At 39.2% G+C, this 25,317-nt stretch overlaps 3 protein-coding genes across 3 annotated transcripts; all 3 read left to right on the top strand.

The window, feature by feature from the left end:
* Nucleotides 1-166: 166 nt before the first annotated feature.
* On the top strand, nt 167-17,282 carry slain1a (SLAIN motif family, member 1a). The gene is made up of 9 exons (XM_034694094.1): nt 167-749; nt 4,491-4,627; nt 8,452-8,568; nt 11,743-11,853; nt 12,063-12,212; nt 13,521-13,850; nt 14,599-14,787; nt 14,950-15,289; nt 16,392-17,282. The coding sequence occupies exons 1-9, from the start codon at nt 313-315 to the stop codon at nt 16,465-16,467; spliced, it is 1,887 nt and encodes a 628-aa protein (XP_034549985.1). The 5' UTR covers nt 167-312; the 3' UTR covers nt 16,468-17,282.
* A 1,174-nt stretch (nt 17,283-18,456) lies between these two features.
* On the top strand, nt 18,457-19,510 carry wu:fc50b12 (uncharacterized protein LOC103911624 homolog). The gene is made up of 3 exons (XM_034694563.1): nt 18,457-18,509; nt 18,605-18,768; nt 19,063-19,510. The coding sequence occupies exons 1-3, from the start codon at nt 18,489-18,491 to the stop codon at nt 19,295-19,297; spliced, it is 420 nt and encodes a 139-aa protein (XP_034550454.1). The 5' UTR covers nt 18,457-18,488; the 3' UTR covers nt 19,298-19,510.
* Nucleotides 19,511-20,752: 1,242 nt separating this feature from the next.
* Nucleotides 20,753-25,129, top strand: kbtbd7 (kelch repeat and BTB (POZ) domain containing 7). Its single transcript, XM_034694714.1, has one exon. It carries the CDS (start codon nt 21,130-21,132, stop codon nt 22,990-22,992), a length of 1,863 nt encoding a protein of 620 aa, XP_034550605.1. The 5' UTR covers nt 20,753-21,129; the 3' UTR covers nt 22,993-25,129.
* The last annotated feature ends 188 nt before the right edge of the window (nt 25,130-25,317 follow it).

Raw genomic sequence — 25,317 nt, 5'->3', positions numbered from 1 at the left:
AATCTTTTTTTTTTTTTTGTAACTGGCGGAAACGGGCTTCCATACACTAATGTGTGTCCAATGTGCCCATAATAAATACTTCCTCAGTACTGGTGTGATGGGAGTTCAACTCCAAGCTGCTGACCAATCAGAAGCCGGCCGTGCAATCATCCCAGAAGCAGCAGCAGCAGCATCAGTGTGTGTCTGTGTGAGTGTGAGCGTGTGTAGTAGCTTTAAATGGGGGAATCTGGACACCCTCTCTGAATTGAATAGGACCCTCTGCAGGCAGGCCGTGCTTTTTTTTGTAGCCCCTCTCAATGTGCGTTTTACCAAATGGAAGCAGAGGTGTTGAGCCCCCAGATGATGGCAGACGTCAATGGCAACAATAAAATCACCAACGCAGAGCTGGAGGTGTTAAAGCTGCAGGAATTGGTCCGAAAATTGGAGAAGCAAAACGAACAATTGCGGACCAGAGCTAACGCTGTAAACAATTGCTCCGTCGGCCCTCATCTCCAGACCTCGTTGTCGTGTTTGCACGTCGGTACGTCGTGTGCGAGTGACAATTTCTCCACTAAATATGACATTTCAAGTCCGTGTGCCCCCGCTGGATCTCGGGGTTCACCGGAGGAGCCGTTCGCCTATTTCCAGCCCAGCTCGTTGTCTCCTGACGCCGCTGGGGAGGACAGCGGCGCCGATGGAGACACAACTGTTTTGGATGAGGTTGATATTTTGGACCTGAACCTGCTCCCTGTAGGAGAGCCTGATAGCTGGTAACTACTCTGTTTGTACTAACCACTTTCCTTATTATGTCACATATTGCACACACATTATACAGTAGCTTGTTTTTGTCTAACCCTAAAAGATGCCTCACAGGCCCCTGGATTGTAATTAGCCACAGTTTTGTGACATTATGTGAAATTCTACACTGCCATGTATCCCATTATTGATTTCATTATTGATTCAGCTCCTGCTGGAGTAGACTTGCAGACACCTTGCAAACAGTGACTCTTTCCGGGAGGTATAAAGAACAAAAACAGATTTGATACCAGCTCTAAGCATCCCAGAATGCACTGTGCACTGCAAAAACTGAAATCTAAGTAAGATTGAATATCTCAGATAAGGGTGAAATTTGCTTATTTTTTGCCTGATGAGATAGTTTGTCTCACTAAGCAGTTTTTATGATAGAGTGTTTCACTTGTTTTGAGTGTTTTGGTCCTAAATTATCCCAGTAAGATATTACAGCTTGTTACTGAGATTGTATGACCTATATTGAGTAATACATGCTTGAAACTAGAATATCAACTGTTACAAAGATGATCCATCAACACTCACAACTATAAAACTGATTTTTCAAAGTAATAATTTCTTATTTCAAGCATGAAATAAGAAATCATGACTTTGACACAATTAAAACAAATGACAGCCAAATGTAATCCACTGTTTTATTTTCAATGCAACAATAAAAAATATGTACTACTATATGTTAGTACAGTTGGCACAGTAGTGTAAACTGACACTTAATATTTAAACATTTAACATTTCAAACCATTTCAAACAGAAATAGTTCATATACATTCATATAAGTTCTTCCAAATTATAAGGCATTAATTTGATTTATGAATTCCACAGCTTTTGGCTCATTTAAGAATTTTAAGAAAATAATCCTACATAAGGAGAAATATATTCTTTAACTTTTGTCTTTCCATAAAGAAAAGTAAATTAATTTTTAAAATAACTTTGCTGGTTTCAAGAAATGTAATGCCTTGTGCATGTCATTATGTCAAGATAATGGCACATTTACCTAATTTAAGAATATTTTTCAACATATTAAGAAAAGAAGTCTCATATTTTTTATTTCTATCAAGAAAAATGCACATGTTGTTAGTGAAGAATACACTAATTTTAAGGTATTTCTGGGTTTATTGAGGTTAGATATTTTTCCTTGTTTTGGAAAGTCTTGACAAGCCAAATTTTCTTGTTCTGTTGGAAGATAATTTTGCTTAGTTTAAGTAAGCTTAAGCTTAGTTTCTTGCTTTGAAGGCTGGCTTTTTGTAGTGTGCATGCAGCTAAGGCATTTATTCAGAATAAGACAGCACTGAGATGAAATTAGAAACAATGACCCCCTTCAGCCTGTGATCAAACAGCCTGGCTTAGTGTGTAGAGTTTAGCCCCAGGCTGAACTACTTTGAAGCTGTGTATCTGCTGACTGAGGTAGCACACACACTGACATGCTGACTACTGAACCGTTTCCAGCTTTATGTATCTGAAGTGATGATGCGGAAAAATGTAGCACACAGCCGAATACAGTACCAGTATATCCTATCTTCACTTAACACTAAACTAATTGACCCCAAGTCAGTCGACTCCATGGCCTAGTTACAGGGAAGAGCTAAGTTCTGCTTTGTATACTTTGACTTGGACTTTATTGTGACACCTTTATTTTAAAAACTACATGTAGTTTAGCTCATGACTGAAACTAATTTGTAACATAATTGAACACGCCTTTATATTTGGCTTGCCTTGATATTTTATGAACTTTTTGCTATGAGTGCAATTTAAAATCAGACAGCTTCTTTTACCCTCTTGATGAACCCTATTTTGTAACTTTATTTGTCTGGCCAAGGCACAAGTAGGCTACAAAGGGTTTCAATGATGCATTTTATCCAATAGTCTTTCAATCAATCAATCAATCAATCAATCAATCAATCTTTAATTGAACAGCGCCAAATTATGAACAGAGACCCAACTTCAAGACAGGGTAAGACTCAGTCTTACCCCACCTTAATCCACCATGAGCATTGCACCTCCAAATATTTAGCTAGTTACAGTGGCAAGGAAAAACTTCCTTTTAACAGGCAGAAACCTCGAGCAGAACCAGACTCATGTTAGACACCCATCATGCCTCGACCGAGTTGGGTCTGGAAAGAGGGATACAGGAGAATAAGAGACAGAGGGAGCGGTGATAGTTATGCTGTCATTTGATGTGGTGTTTGAAATGACCAACATTGTCCACAATGGCTTTGTCAGATTCTGATACGCAATCCCTAATTCCCTGACTTTCAGTTCCTCATTGTCTCCCAGTAGCACTTGCAGTATAGTACACACATCCCATGCATCACTGCACCAAATTACACTGTCACCACCACAGTTGGTGTCATAGCTCATGTTGTTGTCTTCAAAATGGCAATTACTTTTTGTGGAAATTCCGAACTCTTACTGTAGTGACAGTTTCATTTTATGAACCTCCCTCGCGCTATACGCAGTGAAAATGTCTGGACGTTCATCTGAGAAATATGGCATCAGTGAAATTCCTCCCTGCAGATCTATAAAGATGCACAGAATAGCAACACTGCGCAAACTCAGTAAATTGACACAATACACCATGAACAAGCAGTCATGTTCCTTTAATTTCACATTAGCTAAGGACTAACATGTTTTCAACTTAAAATATTGCTTATTGTTTGCTAGGACTTTATACATCCCTATTTTAAAGCACACTGATATCAAATAGTTATAATGATTGCTTGGTATAAGTTGAATGCAAACTGGAGCTGTTTTAACACAGAAGCCAATAGGTTATAAAATTTGATAAGGCTTAGCTAACATTACATTTATCAATCAGTCACTCATTAATCAATAACATAATAGATATACAATAGGACCCCCCTAAACACACCCCACAATCCATATGGAAATTAAAAACACATAAGTAACAGACTCATAAAAAAGTCTTTCTAAATAAGATAATAAAATACTGTAAGGTTAATGCAGTGTGAATAAGTAATGTAATAAAATACTATAATGCAGTAAAATAAAACAGAATAAGATAAAATATAGAACAATAAAAATAGATAGATAATAAATTCACTGAAAAAATAAAATAAGCAATAAATACAAATAAAATACATAAAGCATTGAAAAAAATACATATATAAATTAAGTAAGTAAATTAAAAACACTAGATATTAATATATAATTTGTATGATATAATAAATAATGAAATAAGACAATATATGAGTTGTTAAACGGACCAAAATTTCACCCAAATAAGTAAAAAAATAGAGTAAAATAAGATACTAATTATTTGAAAGTGAGACTAAATAGGAAGATCTTTAATTTTTTTTTAAATGGTGATATTCTGGGCTAACCTCAGGTCTTTTAGCCATGCTATAATTTTCTAGGAATTAACAACTCCCTATTTTAAAGTATAATTTATCCCATAGTAACGATAGTGTGGTATTGGTTGACTGCTAACTGTAGTCAGTTGGTCATAAAATATGTTTTTCTATCCTTGAATATGTTCTGACAAGCAAATGGATTTTTGACTATCTACTGTCTTTGCTGCTGATCAATGGGAAAGAGCAGAATGTAGCAGCACAATGTAAGAGCAGCACTAGATCTTCCCACCCTGAGCCCGATGTCAGATGAAAATGTCTGCCAAGTAAAAATACTGAATTGGCTCAGCTGTGATGGTGCTAGAATTTATGTGTGGGTTGTGTTATGTTCTCCAGGTTGTATGTGAGCCCCAAAGCCAAGATGCAGAGTGACTGTGTCCTCAGCCCTCTCCAGTGGTGCAGGCAGGTCCTGGACCACCCCGGGCCTGAGGTGGAGCTGGCCAAGATGACCCTCTGTCACAGACTCGACCAAGGTACAGTGTTTTTTCCACCCTCAGATTAACAGCTGTCATCTGTGGCCACATCTGGACATCTGCCTCTCTATCTGCTGACATGTGATCGTAAGCTGTGACACACTTCGCCCACTAAATGTCTCCATGTGCAGCAGGATTTTACCAACAGTTTCTGAGCCGTGGGAGCATTTCTCTGCACCCAGCTCAGTCGTTACTAACCATTTGACCGTTTAACTCACTCTCATTAAATTTATGGGTTTTTAAGTACCTCAGTAAGCTTCCCACTGAGCTTTTCTCTGTCTGTGGTTGCAAAGTTGGAAGGACTCCCATTTACACCTACCAGTGTCTCCAGAGAACAGTGAGGATCAGTTTACAGGATTTGTTACTCTGTTATTAAAACACAATTCCATTTGGAAGAACTCATGCTGTGTCGTTGGATGGCATTACACTGTGTTAAATAGAAAGCAGAGTAGAGAGGATTATAAAGCTGTGGTAAAAGAATCACCATTAAACTGAACCACCAAATCAGTTTTTCACCTTTGGCTCCAAGTCTCACAAAATCAACAAGCTTCTGGGATGTATTTATGTCAAGATGCCTGAAACAACGTCTATGGGTCACACAAGCATCAGAGTTTCTCACATTTTATTCAATGAGATGAAAATAAAATCAATGAAGATGATTTAAAAACCATACATTCCCTAAACTCTGTTTTGACCTGCAGGGGCGATGAAAATTAGCCTGATGGCAAACTCTGGCATATTTACATGCTAGAGGATGCTATGCTGAAATGTTCATTAATATGCACTGTCTCTTTAAATAAATGAATGATTCATCTATATTTGATATTTGTGGGGAACATTAAACATCATCACCTAAAGCACTGTAGAAGGTAGATCAAGCGACAACCTCCGGTCTAAAAATATGAGTCCAATGTGGACATGCTAAAAACTGCAGTTCATCATGGATCCGCTTGAGGCTGGCTCCAGAAGTACTGGAAGCCACATACATCCTGGGAAATAAACCTGTTCTAACCATGCCTGCTGTGGCTTTAAATTGTAAAGCACTATTTCTTAAATTTCTCTTAAAGCAAACACTCTGATTCCTCACAGTATCAACAACTGCCCTCTCCATCTGTGCACACCTGACACCTGATATATCCTGTATTGATCACAGAACAAAGCTGACACAGCATACACAGCTTTAGGTAATGGCTCTCAGACTACATTTACATCCACACTACCGTTCGTTCTTTGACTGTTAGTCTCATTTTTATCATATTAAGAACAAACAAGAACATCAGCTCTGGTTTGACAGTGCTTCAGCATGTTGAGAGTTTCTAAAACAAGCATGTTATGTTTGTAGAAATGACCAGGATGCCACTAAAAGCCTTCACAACTAAGTTACAAATCTGACATTTACAGCCAGACCCTGTTTTAGTATTGGTGCGCTTCACTTTCCACACTCATGCAAGGACAGGGATATGGTTGCCATAGAAACCCTGCTTATATTAAGTAGGTTTTTGAGGCAGAATTGACCAGCACTCGCTGCCCAAACAGCCTTTGAAAGAGGCTCCTGCACTGCTGCATGCATGGATGGAAACTGTGTGTCCTCACAGTCCAAAATATAAAGATGTTTCTGAGATCAGTTATGCTTGTAGTGTAGATCCCTTGTATCCAAACTGTGTGTGTGTGTTTGTTTGTGTGTTCATTAGTGTGTTTGTGTACGGTTTACAGCCTCTTTCTTGCTCTAAAGCTGTATTCAGGGAAGGTTGGCTCTCCTCCTCTGGGTCATGAATACATCCTTGTCTCCGAGGTCTCTGTAGCTGTTGTTTGTGTAACTTGCTGTGAATGCTAGTTTTATCCAGTAGTAGTTGGGCCTAATTGTGTCAGGAATGCCAAAAGACTGAGGTGTGTGCCTCTCTGACTATCAATGAGAGGGATGAACTTTGTGTTTACAAACTAAACACACATGATCCGATGTCATCACGTGGAAACTAAAGTCACTGCTGGTCAGCTTTAAGTAGAGAAAAAGAAAAACACCAGCTTTTTATATATAAACAGTCCATAAACTGTAACTAGCTACTCTATATTTTTATTTACAAAAAATCTTTAAAAAATGTGAATACTGTATGAAGACGACTATTATAAGCTGGTTGATAATACCTGGGAACTCCAAAACCAATTGGATGTTTATATTATATTTATATTTTAGGCATTTTTGGGAATTTTTGCCTTTAATGGATAGAACAGCTGAAGGGAGACAGGAAATGTGGGGAGCATAGAGAGTGGGAGAGGAGATGCAGAAAATGGTCATGGTTGGAATGGAACCTGCGACCTCTGCAACGAGGGCTTTAGCCTCTGTACATGAGGCACACGCTTAGACCGCTAGGCCAATGGCGCCCCAACCAATTGGATGTTTTAAATGAAATGTAATCGATCAGTCCATCAATTATTTATGTATTGCTAAATAACAACCAAAGTGACCCCATGACCCTCACCATATCCAGGGGGTCTTGACCCTTCTCTTTAGAATTGGTGTCAGAGCCAGTGACTTTCTTTTTTTTTAAGTTTTGCATCATGAAGAGAAACAGACGCTTTCACTGGTCATAGGATAGATTCCTGGTTCTTGATTTGGTGACGTTATTGTTATATCCTGTTTCTCTCAATCTGTCCTATAGAGAATTGCAAAATGCAAAGACACAACCTTTATAAAAAAAAAAAGAAAGGAAGAGGGCAAAGGCCTCTCCAAACCTTTTTCTGAATTGTGATTGAGGTCATGAGTCATTTTCTCTGGAGGAGGAAGAGCTGTGATCACATGCTGACTGTCAGAGAGCAGAGCAGACCATTGCAGCGAGATACACTTTTTCACCAAGAGTAGAAGAATTATTTACAGAGGATTGACATCTGTGACAAACAGACTGTTAGTGGTGTAGTTTACCAGGTAGAACAAAGGAGGCATCAAACATGATTTAGCAGTTATCTTCTGAATTACAGAATGAACCTCATGACCAAAACTCATGAATAAATGTATCTGTGTGTATCTCACAGCTGGCAACATTTTTAACAGTACTTCTGAACCCAGCAGAATCCTTTATGATTTCTCTGTTTCAACACCAGCCAGGTCTTTACCTACTGATGCTTAAATGGTTTGTCTTTCTCCCACTAGATAGGACCAGGACTTTTAAATGATGATGCTGTATTGTAATGTTAACACAGTGATGTGATGGCATGGACTACTGCCTCATTGTGGAAGAGTTGTTTGTTCAAAGCTGTCCAAGCTTGGTGCATGTGTTGGTTCCTTTAGGGAGTACGGAGAGTAAAAAGTGGCAGGAGAGTTACTCTGTTCTGGCTTCCTCCCATTGGGGTTAGATTCCCAAATTTGAACTACCAGCTTCCTTTTTTTAAGGCGTAAGTTACAAATTTTAAAAAGTATATGCTACAACGGTGTCATGAAATCACCAAAGCAAGAATCCATCTCCGACAGTATATGAAGCCTCTGCACCCTAAAGTGGACCATAGTAGGTCTAATTCTGATTTTGGGAATAGGATGCAGCCTACATGTTCAATCCCTGCTTATCCTGATATCCCTCCTAAAACAAAATCAGTAGTTAAGCCCAATAAGCCGCAGTGGTAAGCTAAACCTCCTCTCACTGTATCAGCCTCTTCTGCCGGAGCCATGACCCAATCATAGAAAACATCAATACTGATCTGTAAAAAGCAGATTAGCATTACAATCCAGCATGTTGAGGCACAACCAATGTATGTATTTGTGTGTGTGTGTGGGTCTGTGTTACTAATAAAGCAACCACACTAACATCTTCCCTTCAATCTTGTTGTCTGTCTAGCTAAGCGGAGGCGAGGAGTCTCCTCCGTCCGTCCTTACAGCTGCATAGAGGGGCTCTCCACCCTCAGCTGCCCCGTCCTGCCTTACTCTAAATCTGCTGCACTAACAGAGTCCCCAGGTAACACACGCACATATGCTTCACATGCATTTAACTCCTGCTAACCGTATCACGGTCAATCTGGTTTCTGATCAGCTTTAAGGATTATAGATTATAGATTATAGATTATATGAGTCAGAAATGAATATGTCAGAAATTATAGATGTCAGAGTTGCAGTATCCGTATAATGCAGCTGAAATGCTCAAACTATTTTTATCTGTGGGTCGCTTAAGATATCTGTCGGTCACGAATCCAATGGGAGGAAAAACATTGGATCATTATGTTATTTGTTTCAGTGCTCACTATTTCAGTATACCTACTCCAGTATAACACTAGTCATTTGTTAAAATGCCAACATTATTATCCTGTGGTTATTGGTGGTAGCATTGTACTGTTATTTTTTGTTATGTCTAAAATTAAATTAAGATTCAAGATGCAAAGGTCTTTATTGTCAATTTTCACCATATATACAAAGAAATACAGGGAAATCGAGATGCTGTTTCTCTCTCCCAACTCTTAAATAGCAAAAAATTTAAATAAAAATTCAATAAAATTATAATAAAATACAGTTAAAGTGTATGAAACACTTTATTTATACAGTTTTAGCAGTGTAGCTTCAAGGTTTGCAATCCTTGTCTGTTTGTTGGTGCACCACTTTGATTAAGACTAAAATAACTTTAACATTGTGTGATTTTTTTTTTTAATTAAACATCATGAGAAACATCAGAAATACTTTATTTATCCCGGGGGGGAAATTCAGTCATTAAAGTTGCTCCTATACACAATAATTAAGAATATCAAATACTATTAATAGAAGAAGTAATTAGTAAGATATGAATACAAATACAATGAAAATATAGATAACAAAAGTATGTACAGAAGACAGATAAGAGTGAGGATAAACTTTATTGACCCCTGAGGGAAATTTGTCTTGGACAACAGAACCACATAAGGCTGCGATCACAATCTATACATCCATGAGGCTGCTACACAAAACATATAGTGAAGAGTAAACAAAGAACAAAGGAAGACACAGATAACATCAGCTGGTATATTGCACCTTCCTCTTTAGGGATAGTCTATATAGTGACACATAAAGATTAAAATGATGACAAAGATCCTGTGATTAAAATAAAGATGGAATATTAATAGATAGCAAATTATAAAAGCAGCTCATTTAAGTTATCTAAAGGATGAATCCTACTGAGTTATGTGATTCTCCTCATTTTTTCCATAGGAGCCATCAGGTGCTTCTTAAAAAAAAATGAGTTCAGAATCAGAAATACAAAATACTTTATTTATCCCCGGGAGGGAAACTCGGTCATTACAGAGATCTTATAAACAGTATGTAAGAGGATCGAAATAGTAATAGAAGAAGGAATAAAATAAGTTGTAAAATAAAATAAAAAAATAAAATAAAATAAAATAAAATAAAATAAAATAAAATAAAATAAAATAAAATAAAATAAAATAAAATAAAATAAAGAAGTGCAGAATAGTTCAAATTAGCTTTGTACCTCTGAAGTATACCAGCATCTACCAGCTGGACGTTTTGCCAACACACTAAGCATGCAGAGTTGATGAGCCCTAATGACTGTGCAGACATTTCCTTTTAGTAATGTTGTGACAACTAGAGGTAAACATACCTGGGTTTAAGTTAAACTGCAACACCTCCCCTCTATGTGTTAATGAGGTGTTAGGTGCCACTGCGCTACATTAAATGATATGATAAACATGACCTGCTGAATGTTTGAACATTAACACTCATTAACGGAGCGGCTGTGGCACAGTGGGGGAGAGTCGGTCGTCTGTCAATCTTAAGGTTGGCGGTTTGAACCTAGCTTCTGCAGGCGAATGCTAAATTGTCCTTGGGCAAATTGCTAGCAGTGTGTGAATGTGTAGGAATGAGATTAGCTAATACTGATGGTCCCTTATTATAGCAGAGACCATTCTTAGTATAGAATGGGTGAATGCGACGAGTAATGTAAAAAGAGCTTTGAGTGGTCAGAGAGACTAGAAAAGCACTATATGTACATTAACCATTCATTATGAGCATGTTTTTGCCCTTGGCATTTAGCTTGAAGCACTGCTGGTTCCAGATGCTGCCTCATGGAAACACTGCCACAGGTGTGGACTTTTATTGCAGTTAAACCCTCTGGTCACCTGAATCAACAAAAGGTTTCTAAGTATGATATTTATGGGGATATTTAGATGCTATTAGGTATCCAAAAATATTAGAACGGATCTTTAATCAATTGTTGAAATGTTATCAGTGCAGTTTTGAATTTCCATTGGTTAAAGGCTCATCTCTTTTTTTGATTTCGTTGATTTGCCCACACCTGATGCAGTGATACTGATAGGGCACTGACTGTTAGCCACACTCAGTTCTTCCTGTCTTTGCAAAATGTTTGCCTGATGAAGGTTTAGTACCTAAACGTTGCCATTAAGTGTTTTATTTGCAAATGGGAAAGTGTGCGGAAATTCTAATGAATCAGTGCAGTTTTTGACACTGTTCTGATACTGCGTGTTAAGTGGGCGGGTTTTACTTGGATTTTATATCCCGAAATAAATCTCTAACTAATCACAAAGGTAGTATCATTTAAGGTTGCTTCAATGAATTTTCCTCTATCAAGAAAATTTCTCTCCATTTACATAACATCACACAGCCAGCGCTGCTCTTTTATCTCCTCCACCGTAATGTATCCTGTTATTATGAGGACACTTCTGCTCTCTTTCTAAAATCTAACAGCATAACAAAAGTGCAAATGAGTGCTAATCAGCCTTGATTTTGGACGAACATTTAAAGGCTTTAGAACGTAAGTTAAAAAATTGTTCTATTGCTCACTTGAAAACCGACTCTCTCCTTTAACCTCACGGTCATCGCTCCACTTCATATTCAGAGTAATAAAACACAGAGCCAAAAGTGTCTGTTGCCTCCATAACCCAGATATTTCAACAACCTGTTACTTGCAGTGTACAATCAGATTACAGCAGAATCTTAAGAAGAGATTATAAGGTCGCACCCTGAGACAGATGGATAGAGACAGCTCAGACTCAGTAAATTAAAAACCCTTCAGAAAAGTCCAACATGTTTTATATCAACACAAATATAAACGACTGCACGTTGACCTCACATTAGCATGCAGGCTTGGTCATCATCTTTAACTGAACTTTCTGTCTCTTTCCCTTTGAAGCCCCGCTGCTGTCCCCCAGCCCGTCTTACATCCAGCCGTCTCTCCCGCTCAGGAGCAGCTGCAGCCTCATCGACAGAGCACCCACCTTCCTGTCTAACTCCACTCTCCACAGTAAGACCCCACTGACAGTCTGTCTCTTCCGCTCTGTCATTCATTCCTGCTGTTTCATTCTGTGTGAGTCACCATCCGTCAGTTATCATCAAATCCGCTTTAGTTACAGGAAACATGTGTCTGGATCACTTTTATATCGTTCACCGCTTTCATTTGATATTAATGTAAGAGGATAAAATGATAAAGGTTCGTCTTTGTGTTTTTTAAAGATGTTGGTCGCCAGCGTGCAGCAATCACCCCCCAGTCTTCCCTGGACAGTGAGGTGGGAGTGTCAGAGCTGGATGACGACTCCATCTCGATGAGCTACAAACTGCAGGACATGACAGATGTGGAGGTCATGGCACGACTTCAGGAGGAGAGTAAGTGTTGAGTTGCCCAGAAGGTGCTACAAGAAAAGTACAACCCTAATGAAAAGAACCTGACTATTAAAACACATTAATCACCAAAATGAAATGAGTGCTACAACTCTCATAATAGATGACTGCACATCAAACAGGAGTGTTTTTCTTTTTCAAATACAGTTTGGTTCTGATTTTCATGATAATAAGATCCCTCTGGTTGGTGGTGTGGTTCCTGGCTCTTCTTCCAAACTTTTCCTGGAGACTTTAAGCAGCACACTTAACCCCAAAATGACACTGAATCTACATAACAAGAGGCCTTCAGACTGCTCTCTTCACTTTGCTGCAGCTTACTATTTTTCACGTATCTGTTAAGCGAGAGAAAAATCTACGGATCAGAAAAATTATACATTTTCAAAAGGATTTTTATCAGATGGGTAGATTAGTGATCAACATTCTATAGGAAGAGAAGAGAGAAAAAAAATTAACATTGTTTTGACCTGCCTTTTTCATACAAGCCAACAAAATAAGAGCAACCATTAGAACTTGGCAGATGCATGCTTTATCGCACTGTGTTTTAATTTTTTATAACCTATCTTTAACCACTTCATCAGCATATGTGACGTGTGATACTCTCTTAGTTCCAACATGTGTCCATGGGAACTAATACAAGTGCTGAGTGAGAGCTCTCTGGAACAGCTGACAGATTTCTAGCCTTTATACTAAACATGATTGTGACATCGGAAGTATTTCAGCTGTTTCTTTAAACTTGTCCTTATTTCAGTATTTTAGTTTCTAGTAAACTGTGGTATGTTCGTCAGTACAGTCAAGTGTTCAGTAACAGCACAGGCAGATGTCACTTTAGGCAGCTGGTGAGTTGTGGTGTCCAAAAAATGTGCATGGATAGTTCCCATCAAGAAGAAGGTGTAGAGTCCTTCATCACTGAGCACAGAGAGGAAAAATAAATATAATTTATCCACGACGATACAAGTATGGGGTTATGTTCAAGAACACAGATGTTAAGCTCTCTGTAAACCCTCAAATGGATTACACTGAAACAGTTCTGATGTATGACTAAAACAGAGATATTATGAAAGATGTTTGACCTTTAAGCACTTGCACTTGAGCAGGCTATGATATCTGGATGAGTTGATAAATTATGCAGCAGATTTCAGAGAAAAAACACACATTCCTGTTTCAGACTGAGCTACAGATTCATTGCCTGAATTATAGATGAGAGGCGTCTCCAGAAGAACATGTATCATTTACTATATGAGGCTCAGGTTGAAGGTTCACACAGATAAAAGCATTGATCTGTCCCCCCTGCAGGCCTACGACAGGACTACGCCTCTACCTCAGCTACGGTCAGCCGTCGCAGCTCCAGCTTCTCCTTACACTCCCTCAGGCGCAGTGAGATGGATCTGGAGGAGGAGGACGAGGAGGACGAGGTGTACGACCAGCTCCCTCCTCCTCAGCCTCGACTCTTCCGCACAGGGTCTATGCAGCGGGGCAGCCTGCCCCATTCCCACACCTTCTCCAGTATCAGAGACTGCAGACGCAGCTCCATCACCCCTCAGTTTTCTCTCAGTGGACTCTCACAGTACTCCGGACCCACCAGCCTGACCACAGACTCACACACAGTATACAGAAATAGCACAGGTGAGTGCTCATGTTTTGAGTCCTTGTCCATGTGTATTTGTCAAATCTATCAAACGTGACCACAGGGGTTCAGATTCAGTGAGCCAGATTAATATGAATGTCCCAATTCAGGCTGAAAGCAACGTGACAGAATTACCCACATTGAAGATGTCCTCAAATTTCTGACTAGACAATTTTTGTGTGTGCCAAGAAGGATTTAAAGAGAGGCTGCTGGTTACAGGATTTAGAGGAACATCCTCAGTTTGGGTCAGTGTGTTAGTGTCCTCTTAGCACTCAGTAACAGGACTGGCTGATGCTGAAGTCTTGCAACAGAATCTGTCACCAAATATGTCTTTTTCCCCCTCCAGATTAGGACTTAAAGTTGCTGTGAGATACAGTCAGTACGCAGGAAGAGTAGGAAAAGTGACGGATAGATGGAATCTGGGCTCATTTAGTTTCTTACATTAAATTAGACAAGACGATTAGTGTGTAATATGTCTGTACAGTAAATATGAGGGCACAACTAGTTCTGTAAAGCTTACCATATGAGTGTAGCAGCACCAAAGCTTACATTATATCCTGTTTTATACTAATAACATGAATATGTAAAATGAAGAAGTTTGACAGGAGATTATGAGAAGGATTAGTTCTTGGAGTGGCTTCTTTCTGTCCCGAAAATGTCAAACTATCCCTTTAATTTCTGAAATGTGATGTCTTAAAACTCCAAACCCTGTAGACATTAATCTGGTTTGTTGATATGGTCGAACAGACAAGCTACGCAGAAGCATGCCCAACCTGATCCGAGCTCCCAGCATGCCCAGTGTCCCCAGTATTCCATGCCTGGCTTCCCCCGTCAACCCTCCCTCACATGGCCCATCCTCCTTACCAACGATTCCCTCCCTACGGAGCAGCCAGAGCTTTGACTCGTCCAATGGGCTTGCACGACTCCAGTCCTCCAGTAAGCCTCTTTTTGTCATGTCTATGAATAAATCAGCAAAACACGGCTCTTTCATATTCATGAGTGAATGTGGAGCACTGTTTTCTGAAAGCATGGCTTCTCTGGATGCAGTAAATTCAACTCGGTCTCAGTTGTTAGACTTATTGTTCTTCTGTATTTCAGTTCCTTCTCCAGGCCAGCTCAATCAGAGGGTCCAAAGCGTGGGCAACTTCCCCACCATGTCCCGACACCCTCTCAAAGCCACGGCCTACGTAAGCCCCACCGTGCAGCAGGGCCCCACCTCCACCTCCCTGTCCACTTCGGTCAGTCTACACTCCATCCCCAGCATGGCCGCTCTGCCTCAGCCCCTCAAACCCAGCAGCAGCAACAGTCTGGTACCTCAGCCCCTAAAAGCCAGCGCCAACCAGCCGGTCATCCCTCGCAGCTCCCTCCCTCGTCCGGCCTCCTTTGTGGCGACAAGTGGAGTTCCACGTCCGAGTAAAATCGGCCAACCCACACGCAGGTAAGAGCAGAATTACTACGTGACTTTATTGTAAATGGATATTTCAATAAATACTATCACAATTGGAAGCTTAAGCAGTATCTGTAAACTTAAAGTACACTTAAACATGTGTTCAGAGGTTTTAAAAGCAGAAATATACGGAATTCTGCAAGTAATGTTCTCCCATAATGCAATGCACTGAAGAAAGGATGAAAAATAAAACAAAACAAAAAAACATGTACCATTAAGTTGTGTCTTCTGAATGGCTTACTGTGAGAACCGTATCGTATCCTAACAAATCACAATGTATGTAATCTTATCGCATCTTGTCGTATCTTATCGTATCATATCAAATCGTAACGTATCTTGTCGCGTTGTGTCGTATAGAATTTACCATATCGTATCGTGCCGTGTGTACTGTACCGTAACGTAAAGCAACGCATCCTATCGTACCATATCGTATTGATCGTATCGTCTCGTATCGTATCTAACGTATCGTATCGTGTACTATATCGTATCGTATTGAACCATATCGTATCGTACTGCATTGTATTGTATCGTATTGTATTGTATCATTTCGTATCTTGTGTGTATTGTGTCGGATCCCATTGCATCTTATTATATTGCATACTGACTACAAAAAACTGCCTGTTATTTCTTCATAAATCAAAAATTGAGGATCTAATCAAATTAAATTCAATCAGCAGCATTTTTGATACATGATTTATTTTAGAATTACCTGCTTCATTTTCTGCACATTACTGCAAAAACACATATTTTGGTTTTCTAGTGAAGAAAAACATACTGGTGACACTGGTTCCAGGATAAACAGATATTCCAAGATGAGTTTATTTGTTTAGTGTTTAATCACGACGTGACAGTCATTTGTAAAAATTAAAAAAAAAGCTGCAGATTATTTTTTATTTAAGGGGATGAAGACGAAATGAAATGAGTCCTGTATACTATCCCCATGCTAAATAAATCAGGATGTAGTATGAAAGGAGGTCAGACACAGAGAAATACTTTGTAAGATTTTGTTTGGGTATGATACCAGATAATGTGAATCTTAATTTTCTTCTATTATCATTAAGGTTTTTAATCGTCTCATTCTGTCTGCCTGTAGTTTGCTGACTCCTCCAAAGAGCATGGCTGCCCTGAGCGCCCTGAGGGACGGCAGCTGGAAAGACGGCTGCTACTGAACCCAAATCAGCATCAAGGTTAAAGAGGTGAACAGGGTAAAGCTGCATCGAACCTTCTGATTTGAATTTTTCAACATCAGGAGGGACCGTAGTCTTGGGTTAAGACCCAAGAGAGAGTGACTGTTAACATTTGTAAAGGGCACAAGTCTGAAGGTCAGAGTAGAGACTGAAGACAGAATGGGTCCAGCAGGCTGGATCTGAACCTTAACACCTGCTGAAACACAGACTGACACACTTTGAAACAACCTGGCAATATTCTGATAATCAGTAATTAAATGTGAAGTGGATCTTCTTTAATATGTTGTTTTTTGATTTGTCGTTGTGGATAGTTAAGGCTTTCATTCGACAGAATGAAAATTTCTCTCCAGTTGAACAGTAAAAGGAAGAAACTCATGCTTTTGTACATGCTTTTAATGATTTCATAAGACTAATTCTGCTGACTGTGATGTTGGGAATGAAGTGAAACCTGGAATTTTGTTACATCCTGTGCCTGTTTGAAAGTTGTGTAATTCATGTCACATACACATATTTATTGGCTGGACCTCACAGCACTTTGATCAAACTTATAATTAACACTTTATAATGAATAATCTTTTGTTGTTAAGTACCATATGACATTGGTTAAAGTAAGTGTGCACACATTATCTGTTGGCTACCTTCTTTTCATTATTGTTTACATACGAGCTGATGATATTTTTAATGTTCTTTGATAAACATAACCGCTGCAATGAAATTGCACATGATGCTTTTTATGGATGACAAGAACTTGAAGGGGAGGTGAATTTTTAGAGTGAATAAAAGCCTTTCAAAAAATGTTCGAGCTTTTGGTGGTTAAGTTTTCATTGTTCGCTCAAGTATTTACACTTAAATCTGAAAATTGAAATAATACTTATTAATGCTGTTTTTGAGTCTGTGAGCAACATTTTGGGTTATTTAAAGTAATCAATTTAACAATGAGCTGATGGTGATTCAAAACATAATTGTGATCACAAGTTTCTCTAAACATCCAACCTTTATATGACAAGATACTCCATGGAAAGGGCACATTTCTTTTTGCAGATCTTGAGGATGTATTTTGAGTCCACATGCAATTTTGTCACAAAAGATTGTCTGCTTTTTGGTTCAAAGTATGTGTTTTATTTAATTTTATTTATTTTACTGCACATATAAAAGAACAAAACAAACATTGCATGTTCAATAACAAGAGCCAATATATAACAGATAAAATTTAATAATAAAATCAACATAACATACAAACGTACAAAACAAAAAAAGATTAATAAGAGGGATTAATATTTAAAACAATGACGAAAAGAACAGAAGGGAAAGTTAAAAAAAACAAAAAACACAAAAGAACAGAATATGTATTTATAAGTTAGGAAAGTGGGGAGATTATGTGTTTGTAAATATGCATTAAAATTGAATCATGTGGCATTACTTAACTCACCTAATAGAAATTTTATGGTTTGTTTCTTGATGTAGAACAATGGAGGTAATTTTGGCCTAAAGGTGAAATGCCTTGAGCACATACTTTTTCTCATTGAGTCTACTGTGGTGAATTACAGTTCAGTAATTAACAGCCACATTAACATAACATGAATGACCCTACTCTCTGCACATTAACAATTCCATGCATACAAGCCAATTTTACAACAAACAAGCCATATTGCTTTATTATAGATAATCTCCTGTCTAAGCACATTTGTTTACCTGGTAGTACGGGTGGTTTAACCTGACAACTATTCCCTGCAGAGGGGACCCTGGAGTTGTATTCACTAATGTTTAACAGATAACCATGTTGATGATGAGTCTCCTCAGCAACACTCAAAATACACTCATCTCTCACTCACTGTGCCCCAGGGTGAGTAAATAACCTCTCTGCTGCTAACACCATCTGTTTATGTTTTTATATTGCTGTTATCTTTGCTGAGAAGTATTTTTTAACAGGATCTATGTTGAATTTGGTTCATGAAGACAGGCAGAGTGTGGCTTACACTGCTGATCCTCTGGAATTTGAGATCATGCCAAACAAAGCCCAGGAGGTAAACTGTTTCCATTTCCACTCTCATGTATAAGAAATAAACAAAAAGGTTGGTTTAAAGGTTTTTTGCACGCCTTGCTCTATGTTGTTTTTCAGGATGCTGTAATTAACCTGAAGACTCTGCAAGAGATTTCCACACAGCTTGGTTTTGAGTGGACAGTTTTGGCGTACGAGCTTGGCTTTAGCAGAAGTGAGACAGCACGTTTCCACGCCAAATCCACAGAGAAGGTTGTCCAGGCTAGGACCATGTTAGAAAGCTGGTAAGCAATGCATTTTTATGCGTTTTAATGCTCTCTTTATTGATTTCATATGGAATATCAAGGGTGTGTCTGTCTTTGAGTTTGCTCAGAAGTTTACCTTTCAACCTGACTAGAATGCAGCCTATCAAATGACTGCATTCTTAAAAGTTTGAAAAAGGTGCTTCTAATATGAACACCTTCTAATAGGTGTAATAGTTTGGGTAAGCAGTACACCCTGCCTCACTCAGATCTAGACACTCTTATGTTCCCTTCCTTGGTGTGAAATGTTTCTCAAATATCCATTTGTACTCACAGGTATCAGAAGTCATGGGATAAGCCCAATAAGACCAAGGTTCTGCAGAACGGGCTGGAGCGAGCAGGCAGACGGGACCTGGCTGAGAGGCTGCGCTGCCTCCACTGGGGCCACCAGAAGCTGAGTCGGAGGGTTGAGCTGCCCTCTGCCTTCCCCTTCATAATCACAGTCCATAAAACCATCCACAACAAAGACGCACTGCGCAGGATCAATGAACTAAACCGTAAATGCACCTAAAGCTAAAGGTCCAAGTAGTAGCAATTACTTTATACCTTGTTTTGAAGCATATAGTCGGCTAGTATATGCTGCGCCCTGTAAGTAACATGAAATACATGTTTTTAGCTTTATTGGATGAACAAATGTGAAACATGGGCTATGTACACAGTCATGCAACCTTTTGTCTTGTATTATAACAAAGCTTGGCAATAAAGAAGGCACACTTGTTTCTTACATGTCTTTAACTCCCATGATTCTAAATGACACCATATACCATTACTCTTATTTATGACTTTAGTCGAATTAACAGCAAAAGAAAAATGGCTATCCACAAATAATTAATTAGCTTTAAAAAAACAAAAAACATTATAGATCATTTTAATAACTTGTTTTTTCATAGACATACCATTATGCTTATAATAAATTTAGCTCTTAGCACATGTACTTTAACTAAGTCCAGTTTTGCCAATATGAAAAAACTTTGTTAATAAGCATGACTATTAAAATATATATTTTCTTTCCTTCAATGGTCTTTTTTATTGAACAACAACACTCATCACAAAAAACAAACGCACATGACAATTGACATACAGAACAAACAGCCACAGAATAGTTACAAACGATAAGGTAATGATCAGTTAGTCAAATAGACAAAAAATAAATAAGATAAAATAATAATAATAAAAACAGGACAAAAACAATCAGTTATACAGTTCAGTTTTTATAAAAAGAAAAAAAGCTGGATTGCGTTGAGCATGCCATCACAATTGAACAGTGAGTAATGAATAATAATAACCCCACCCCTTTCTAAATAATATACAGTACTAAGGGATAAAGTAATATAAACTAAATATTTAAATGAATCAATTAACAAATAAATAATAATCAAATAAACAAAGCTGAAAAAAAACAATTGGAAGGCAGTGAATGCACTGATTTAAAAAAATTAAAATGAATAATAATAATAATTAAATTAAATTAAATTAAATTAAATTAAATTAAATTAAATTAAATTAAATTAAATTTAAAAAAACAGTACAGAACTGGATGCTACTCAGAAACAGCATTTATTTTCCTCGGGTGATGAAACGGAAAATATATAATTTAATGGTAATAGTAATGAGATGTTTAAAACATGGTTTAAAAGTTAAACCAAATCCCAGTCATCTAAACTTAATTTGACCCACTTCCACAGACCAATCGCCGGAAGGGATCTGCTAGCAAGGTTGTATGAGCCATGAATGAAGACAGCCCGGAAGTCTGTCAAGATGACCTTCAGAATAAAACACTACACGTTTTCTTCCTTTTTTTAAAAGGACTTATTTAAGTTTTGGAAAGTTTTGAACATTGAGCCAATATAAATGATATTTTTTAAACTGGTTTAATAAAAATGTATTGGGTGAAAAACGGATCTGTGCAAGACTTTTAAACTACGCTGCTTTATTTTGGTAGTTATTTCCCGGAAGTTGTAGTTCTGACCCTGTGGCCAACTGACACTGTTATTTTAGGAGAGCCCTGACTGTCTCGTTCACTGAAAACATGACAACATCAGCCTGGAAAATCAAAGAAATGGACTCTACAATAACAGAAACATCCAAGGTGTAATTTTTGGAGTATGTTTATTTTATTGTAGCATTTGGAGACCGAGGACTGCTGGTTTTCACACAGAGAAGCGACGATTCAGCTAATTAATGCTGGTAATGTATTTTTCACAGCACATGTTTGCCTTCCTTTGACAACCAGATATGTCATTTCCATCACACGGACTAATAATGTTAACTGCATGACACGGGGAGCTTTCAAACCCATCGCAGACGTGGAATAGCAGAAAATTGCTCCCTTACGTTGCTGCAATGGCTTCAGTCCTGAGCTGCTTCAGTGGCCCCGAGGTGTTGGAGGACACGAATCACGCTCCGGGTTTAATGCAAGAATTAAAGTTGATGTATGACTGTCGGCTGCTCGGGGATGTTACTATCGGAGTTGAGTGTGAAGAGGAGAACACAGAAGCGTCCACCAGACGTGACATCGACCAGCTTTTCCTGTGCAGCCGCAACGTCCTCGCAGCTGCAAGCCCATACTTCAAAAGTATGTTCACCGGGGGGTTAAACGAGAGCATGCAGGAGAGCGTGGTGATCCGGGGGGTGGATGCTGAATCCATGTCCGTCATCATCGACTACTGCTACACAGGCAGGGTCACCATCACGGAGAACAACGTGCAGAAGCTGTACGCAGCGTCCAACATGCTGCAGCTCGAGTACATCAGGAAAGCTTGCTCCAGTTTCATGACAAGGAGGCTTGACCTGTCCAACTGTGTGGGGGTCCTAACGTTTGCAGACACCTATGACAACCCTGAGTTAAAGGAGAATGCACTAAATTTCATTGCCAGGAACTTCAGCCAGGTGTGCAATGGAGGAGATCTGTGTGAGCTGGATCTGGTGCAGTTAAAGGAGCTGTTGTCTCTGAACATTCTGGATGTGGACTGTGAGAGGAAAGTGTGCTCAGCTGCTTTGCAATGGATAGAGGTCAATGCACCGCAGAAAAGGGAGGATGCAATACAGGCGTTGAAGTGTGTGCGCTGGAACTTGTTTACAGAGAAGGACAAGTGTTACCTGGAGAGCCTCATGGCGAGGCCTTTGATAGAGAAATACCTGTCCTCTTTCTTTGACAGGTCTGCAGAGGACAGCTGTGGCGTGTCTGCCGGTCTTGACCCACCAAAGCACAGGATAGGTGTAAACGCTAAAGAAATGATTCTCTTCTTTGGCCTACCGAACGACAACATAATGTGCTGTGACCCTTACTCAGAGGATCTGTATTTCATGGCTCCTCCTTTAAAGGATCTCAGCAGTCAGGATTACAAACGTTCCACCATGGAGTCTCTAATCGCCTGTGCCACTCCTGAAAACAACTTGTACCTCGCCTCCCACCTCTCTCAACACTTCTGGCTGTACAACCCTGTGCTCAACAGCTGGCAGGAGCTGGCGGAGAGGCCTCTGGGGAGGATACACTCTGGGATGGGCTACCTTAATGGCCATGTGTACCTCCTTGGTGGAAGAAATCCAGTGACAGACACAAGGCTGAAGGAGGTGGAGTGTTACAGCGTGCAGAGGAACCAGTGGACGTTTGTGGCTCCTCTTCCTCATTCTTTGGGTAAAATGCAGGTGGTGGCACTAAATGATCAACTGTATGTAGTGAACAAGAGGAGAATGCTGTGCTACGATCCCAAGAGGAACCGCTGGCGGCACTGTGGCTCACTGAGGAGAGACAAGCTTCACAAGGCCTGCGTCTTTCAGGACCAGATCGTGTGTGTGTGCGACATACCTGTAGTGAAAGCATACAGCCCCGCCAAGGGGGAATGGAAGAGGCTGGGCGACATTCCCATCGACAGCCATGCTTTGAATTACCAGGTGATCCAGCACAACAGCAAGCTGCTCCTCCTGACTCAGACTCTGCTGCAACACAACAAAAACAGAGTCCTTATCCACGAGTATGACCAAGCTAGAGACACATGGAAGAACATCATGGCAGTGTACGTGTCCACTCTGGGGCCTGTGTGTGTTTCAACACGCGTGTACCCAGCATGCCTTGGCTCTGCTCACAGCTTCTCCACAGAGGAGGATGACGACAGCGGCTCCAGTGCAGACTGGGACTTTGATGGGTTAACAGACCCGGACTCGGACTCTGGTAGCTCAAGCTCATTCTCAGATGAGAACTGGTAGTGAAATGTGTCAAAGAGAAGTGTGACCTATTTATAATTTAAGTTTATTTTTCAGGGTTCAATCTATCAGGAGAGGTCACAGATTCAGATTCAATTCTGCCCATGTCTTTTTCTTCAGTGTAGTCAGTCAGTGGCTGATGAATTATGAATTACAAAAGCAGAGAAGGAGTGGAATATTTTCCACAGTGAACAAAAAACTAATAGGGCTTTTGTCACCAATCATTGCCTTGACCTACCAGAATGAAAGACAGCATCATGTCCACTACAGTCTTGTTTACACAATAACTCAAGACAACAGCATTGCTTCCCCTCTAGAGTGAAAGATCTCTACTTTTTCTAAGCACACTGATTAAGGGGAGTCGATGTAGAATACTCCAAAGATGTAGTTTTATACATCCATGATATTGGACAAGCTTTGAGAGATGGGTTAAGAGACTGAATCCTACGCTACTTATAATGCCTAGCTTTTCAAACTGAGCCTTTGAGTGATAGAGACTCGATTAGGGCCATTTTCTTTGTGCTGACTTGCACTTCCTCAAGCACTCTGTTGTCCACATCAATCCCTCTTTCCTAATAGAAACTGATTTTGTCAACATTTGTACCAGTTGTGTTGAAGCTGTGCAGTAGCCTTTAAGACTTAACACTATGAAATGAAGTGTTTCTCATGAAGTAGCTCTTGCTCCTCTATTTATTTTGTCTTTCTACAAATCTCCCTTCCACATCATGGCTGAGCCACAAGTAAGAAATGCTAGTAAAAGAAGGGTGGTAACAAGTTAGCATAATGATAAGCACCCCAATGATGTTTGTTGATGAATGTGGTGCAATCAATAAGATCATTAATTACTGGACTTGAGCTATCTTTGATGTCATTACTGTCACCTGTGCTCTTCTTATTAGTTGTCGACTGAGCCACCGCAGTCAGTAAGTCTGGACACGCCCCTGATGCTGGGATGCCCAAATAGGGCAACTAACAGTTATTTTTTTCATGATTGATTAAGTCTAAATAGTGTCCAAAGCTTATGAAAAATGCACAACACAAATTTCTTGAACCCAAAGTAATTTCTGTAGTTTTCTCCAAAGTCCAAAGATCCCTCTTTTACAAATGTAAATGACAGAGAGCAACATTTACATTTGAGGAGCTGGAACCTGCAAGTGTTAACATTTTTCTTGAAATTACTAAACAGTATTTATGAACTCTCAAAATACTTGACAGTTATCTTTCCACCTACACATTGACTTTTCTTGGGGAGATTACCTGAGAAGTTTCCCCCAAAAAAAGACATTTGGAAAACTGTAGTAGCAACTCCCTTTAAAAGTGAAATGACTTAAGAAGACTCTGTAATGCTTGATGTTTGTGATGTGTTAAAAAAAAAGAGTCGAGTAAATGAGCTTGTGATTGTTTGGAAAGTCGTGTCAGTTCATCTGACATACGAGCGTCTCTGGATTATGACTTGAAACACGACTGGTCAGTCACAGGGCTTTGAATATGCACTGGCCCTTTATGCACATCATGACATCACACACCGTGGGTGTTGTGAAAAAAGGTGTAAGTAGAGAGGGTGAAGCCAATGCACTATGTGCTCACTCAGGTTTCGGCCTCCGAAAGGCCTGAATGCCATGCTTGACTTGATGTAGTGAAATATATTGTGTTTGATGAAAAATGATGAATTTTATGAAGTTTATCTGAAACATTAGGTGTTATCTTTTCATGACCTGATGAGTTGTTTTTGTTTGGGAACTTTTATTCTGCATGTTATGAGACTGCACCCATCCCATTCACTCAGTTACCAGTTTATGAGCTGTGTTTGAATACACAGAACACTCAGTGATTCAAATGCTCAAATATCAGAACCACCTCTCACTATATGATGCAATATCACAAACTGCAGCCTCCGAACAGACAGCCTTCATAAAGATGATATTTATTAATGAGCTGTAAAATAAAATGATTTAAACTTTTTGTACCTATAAACTGGTAAATGAGTGTTGTTCTCACTGTCTTCTTGCTATATGATGGATAATTGAAGTGTTAAATTAAATTACTTTGTGTATGAGAGAAGGGATAGGGGTGATTGGTCTGAATTATAAAGCTGTTTTGGTGTAAGTGTCAAATAAACTTCAGTGTCTGATGCAGAGAAGCAAGTGTGGTGTCTTTTTTTTTCATCCAAACCTTATTAGACATGTAAGTATACATGACACAAGAAAATGCGTAAAAACAATTACTTCTTTATGTATTTCATGATTTACATCAACCATTGTTGAAAGAAATGAGTTTCAGGTAAAGTGCCGTGTGTAGAAATGTTTTGTTTAAGGATGTCTAGCAGTC

This window comes from Notolabrus celidotus, chromosome 10 (assembly GCF_009762535.1).
Source record: "Notolabrus celidotus isolate fNotCel1 chromosome 10, fNotCel1.pri, whole genome shotgun sequence".
Lineage (NCBI taxonomy): Eukaryota > Metazoa > Chordata > Actinopteri > Labriformes > Labridae > Notolabrus > Notolabrus celidotus.
The sequence above is the reverse complement of the archived record's forward strand: the minus strand, read 5'-3'. Positions and strand labels throughout refer to the sequence as shown.

Bases quoted from the DNA above. Each gene is read 5' to 3' on its own strand.
- slain1a (XM_034694094.1), top strand. From the start codon at position 313: ATGGAAGCAGAGGTGTTGAGCCCCCAGATGATGGCAGACGTCAATGGC. The intron at 14,788-14,949 runs GTAAGCCTCTTT...TCTGTATTTCAG, and splicing joins TGCACGACTCCAGTCCTCCA to TTCCTTCTCCAGGCCAGCTC. The intron at 15,290-16,391 runs GTAAGAGCAGAA...GTCTGCCTGTAG, and splicing joins ATCGGCCAACCCACACGCAG to TTTGCTGACTCCTCCAAAGA.
- wu:fc50b12 (XM_034694563.1), top strand. From the start codon at position 18,489: ATGCCAAACAAAGCCCAGGAG. The intron at 18,510-18,604 runs GTAAACTGTTTC...GTTGTTTTTCAG, and splicing joins TGCCAAACAAAGCCCAGGAG to GATGCTGTAATTAACCTGAA. The intron at 18,769-19,062 runs GTAAGCAATGCA...TTGTACTCACAG, and splicing joins AGGACCATGTTAGAAAGCTG to GTATCAGAAGTCATGGGATA.
- kbtbd7 (XM_034694714.1), top strand. From the start codon at position 21,130: ATGGCTTCAGTCCTGAGCTGCTTCAGTGGCCCCGAGGTGTTGGAGGAC.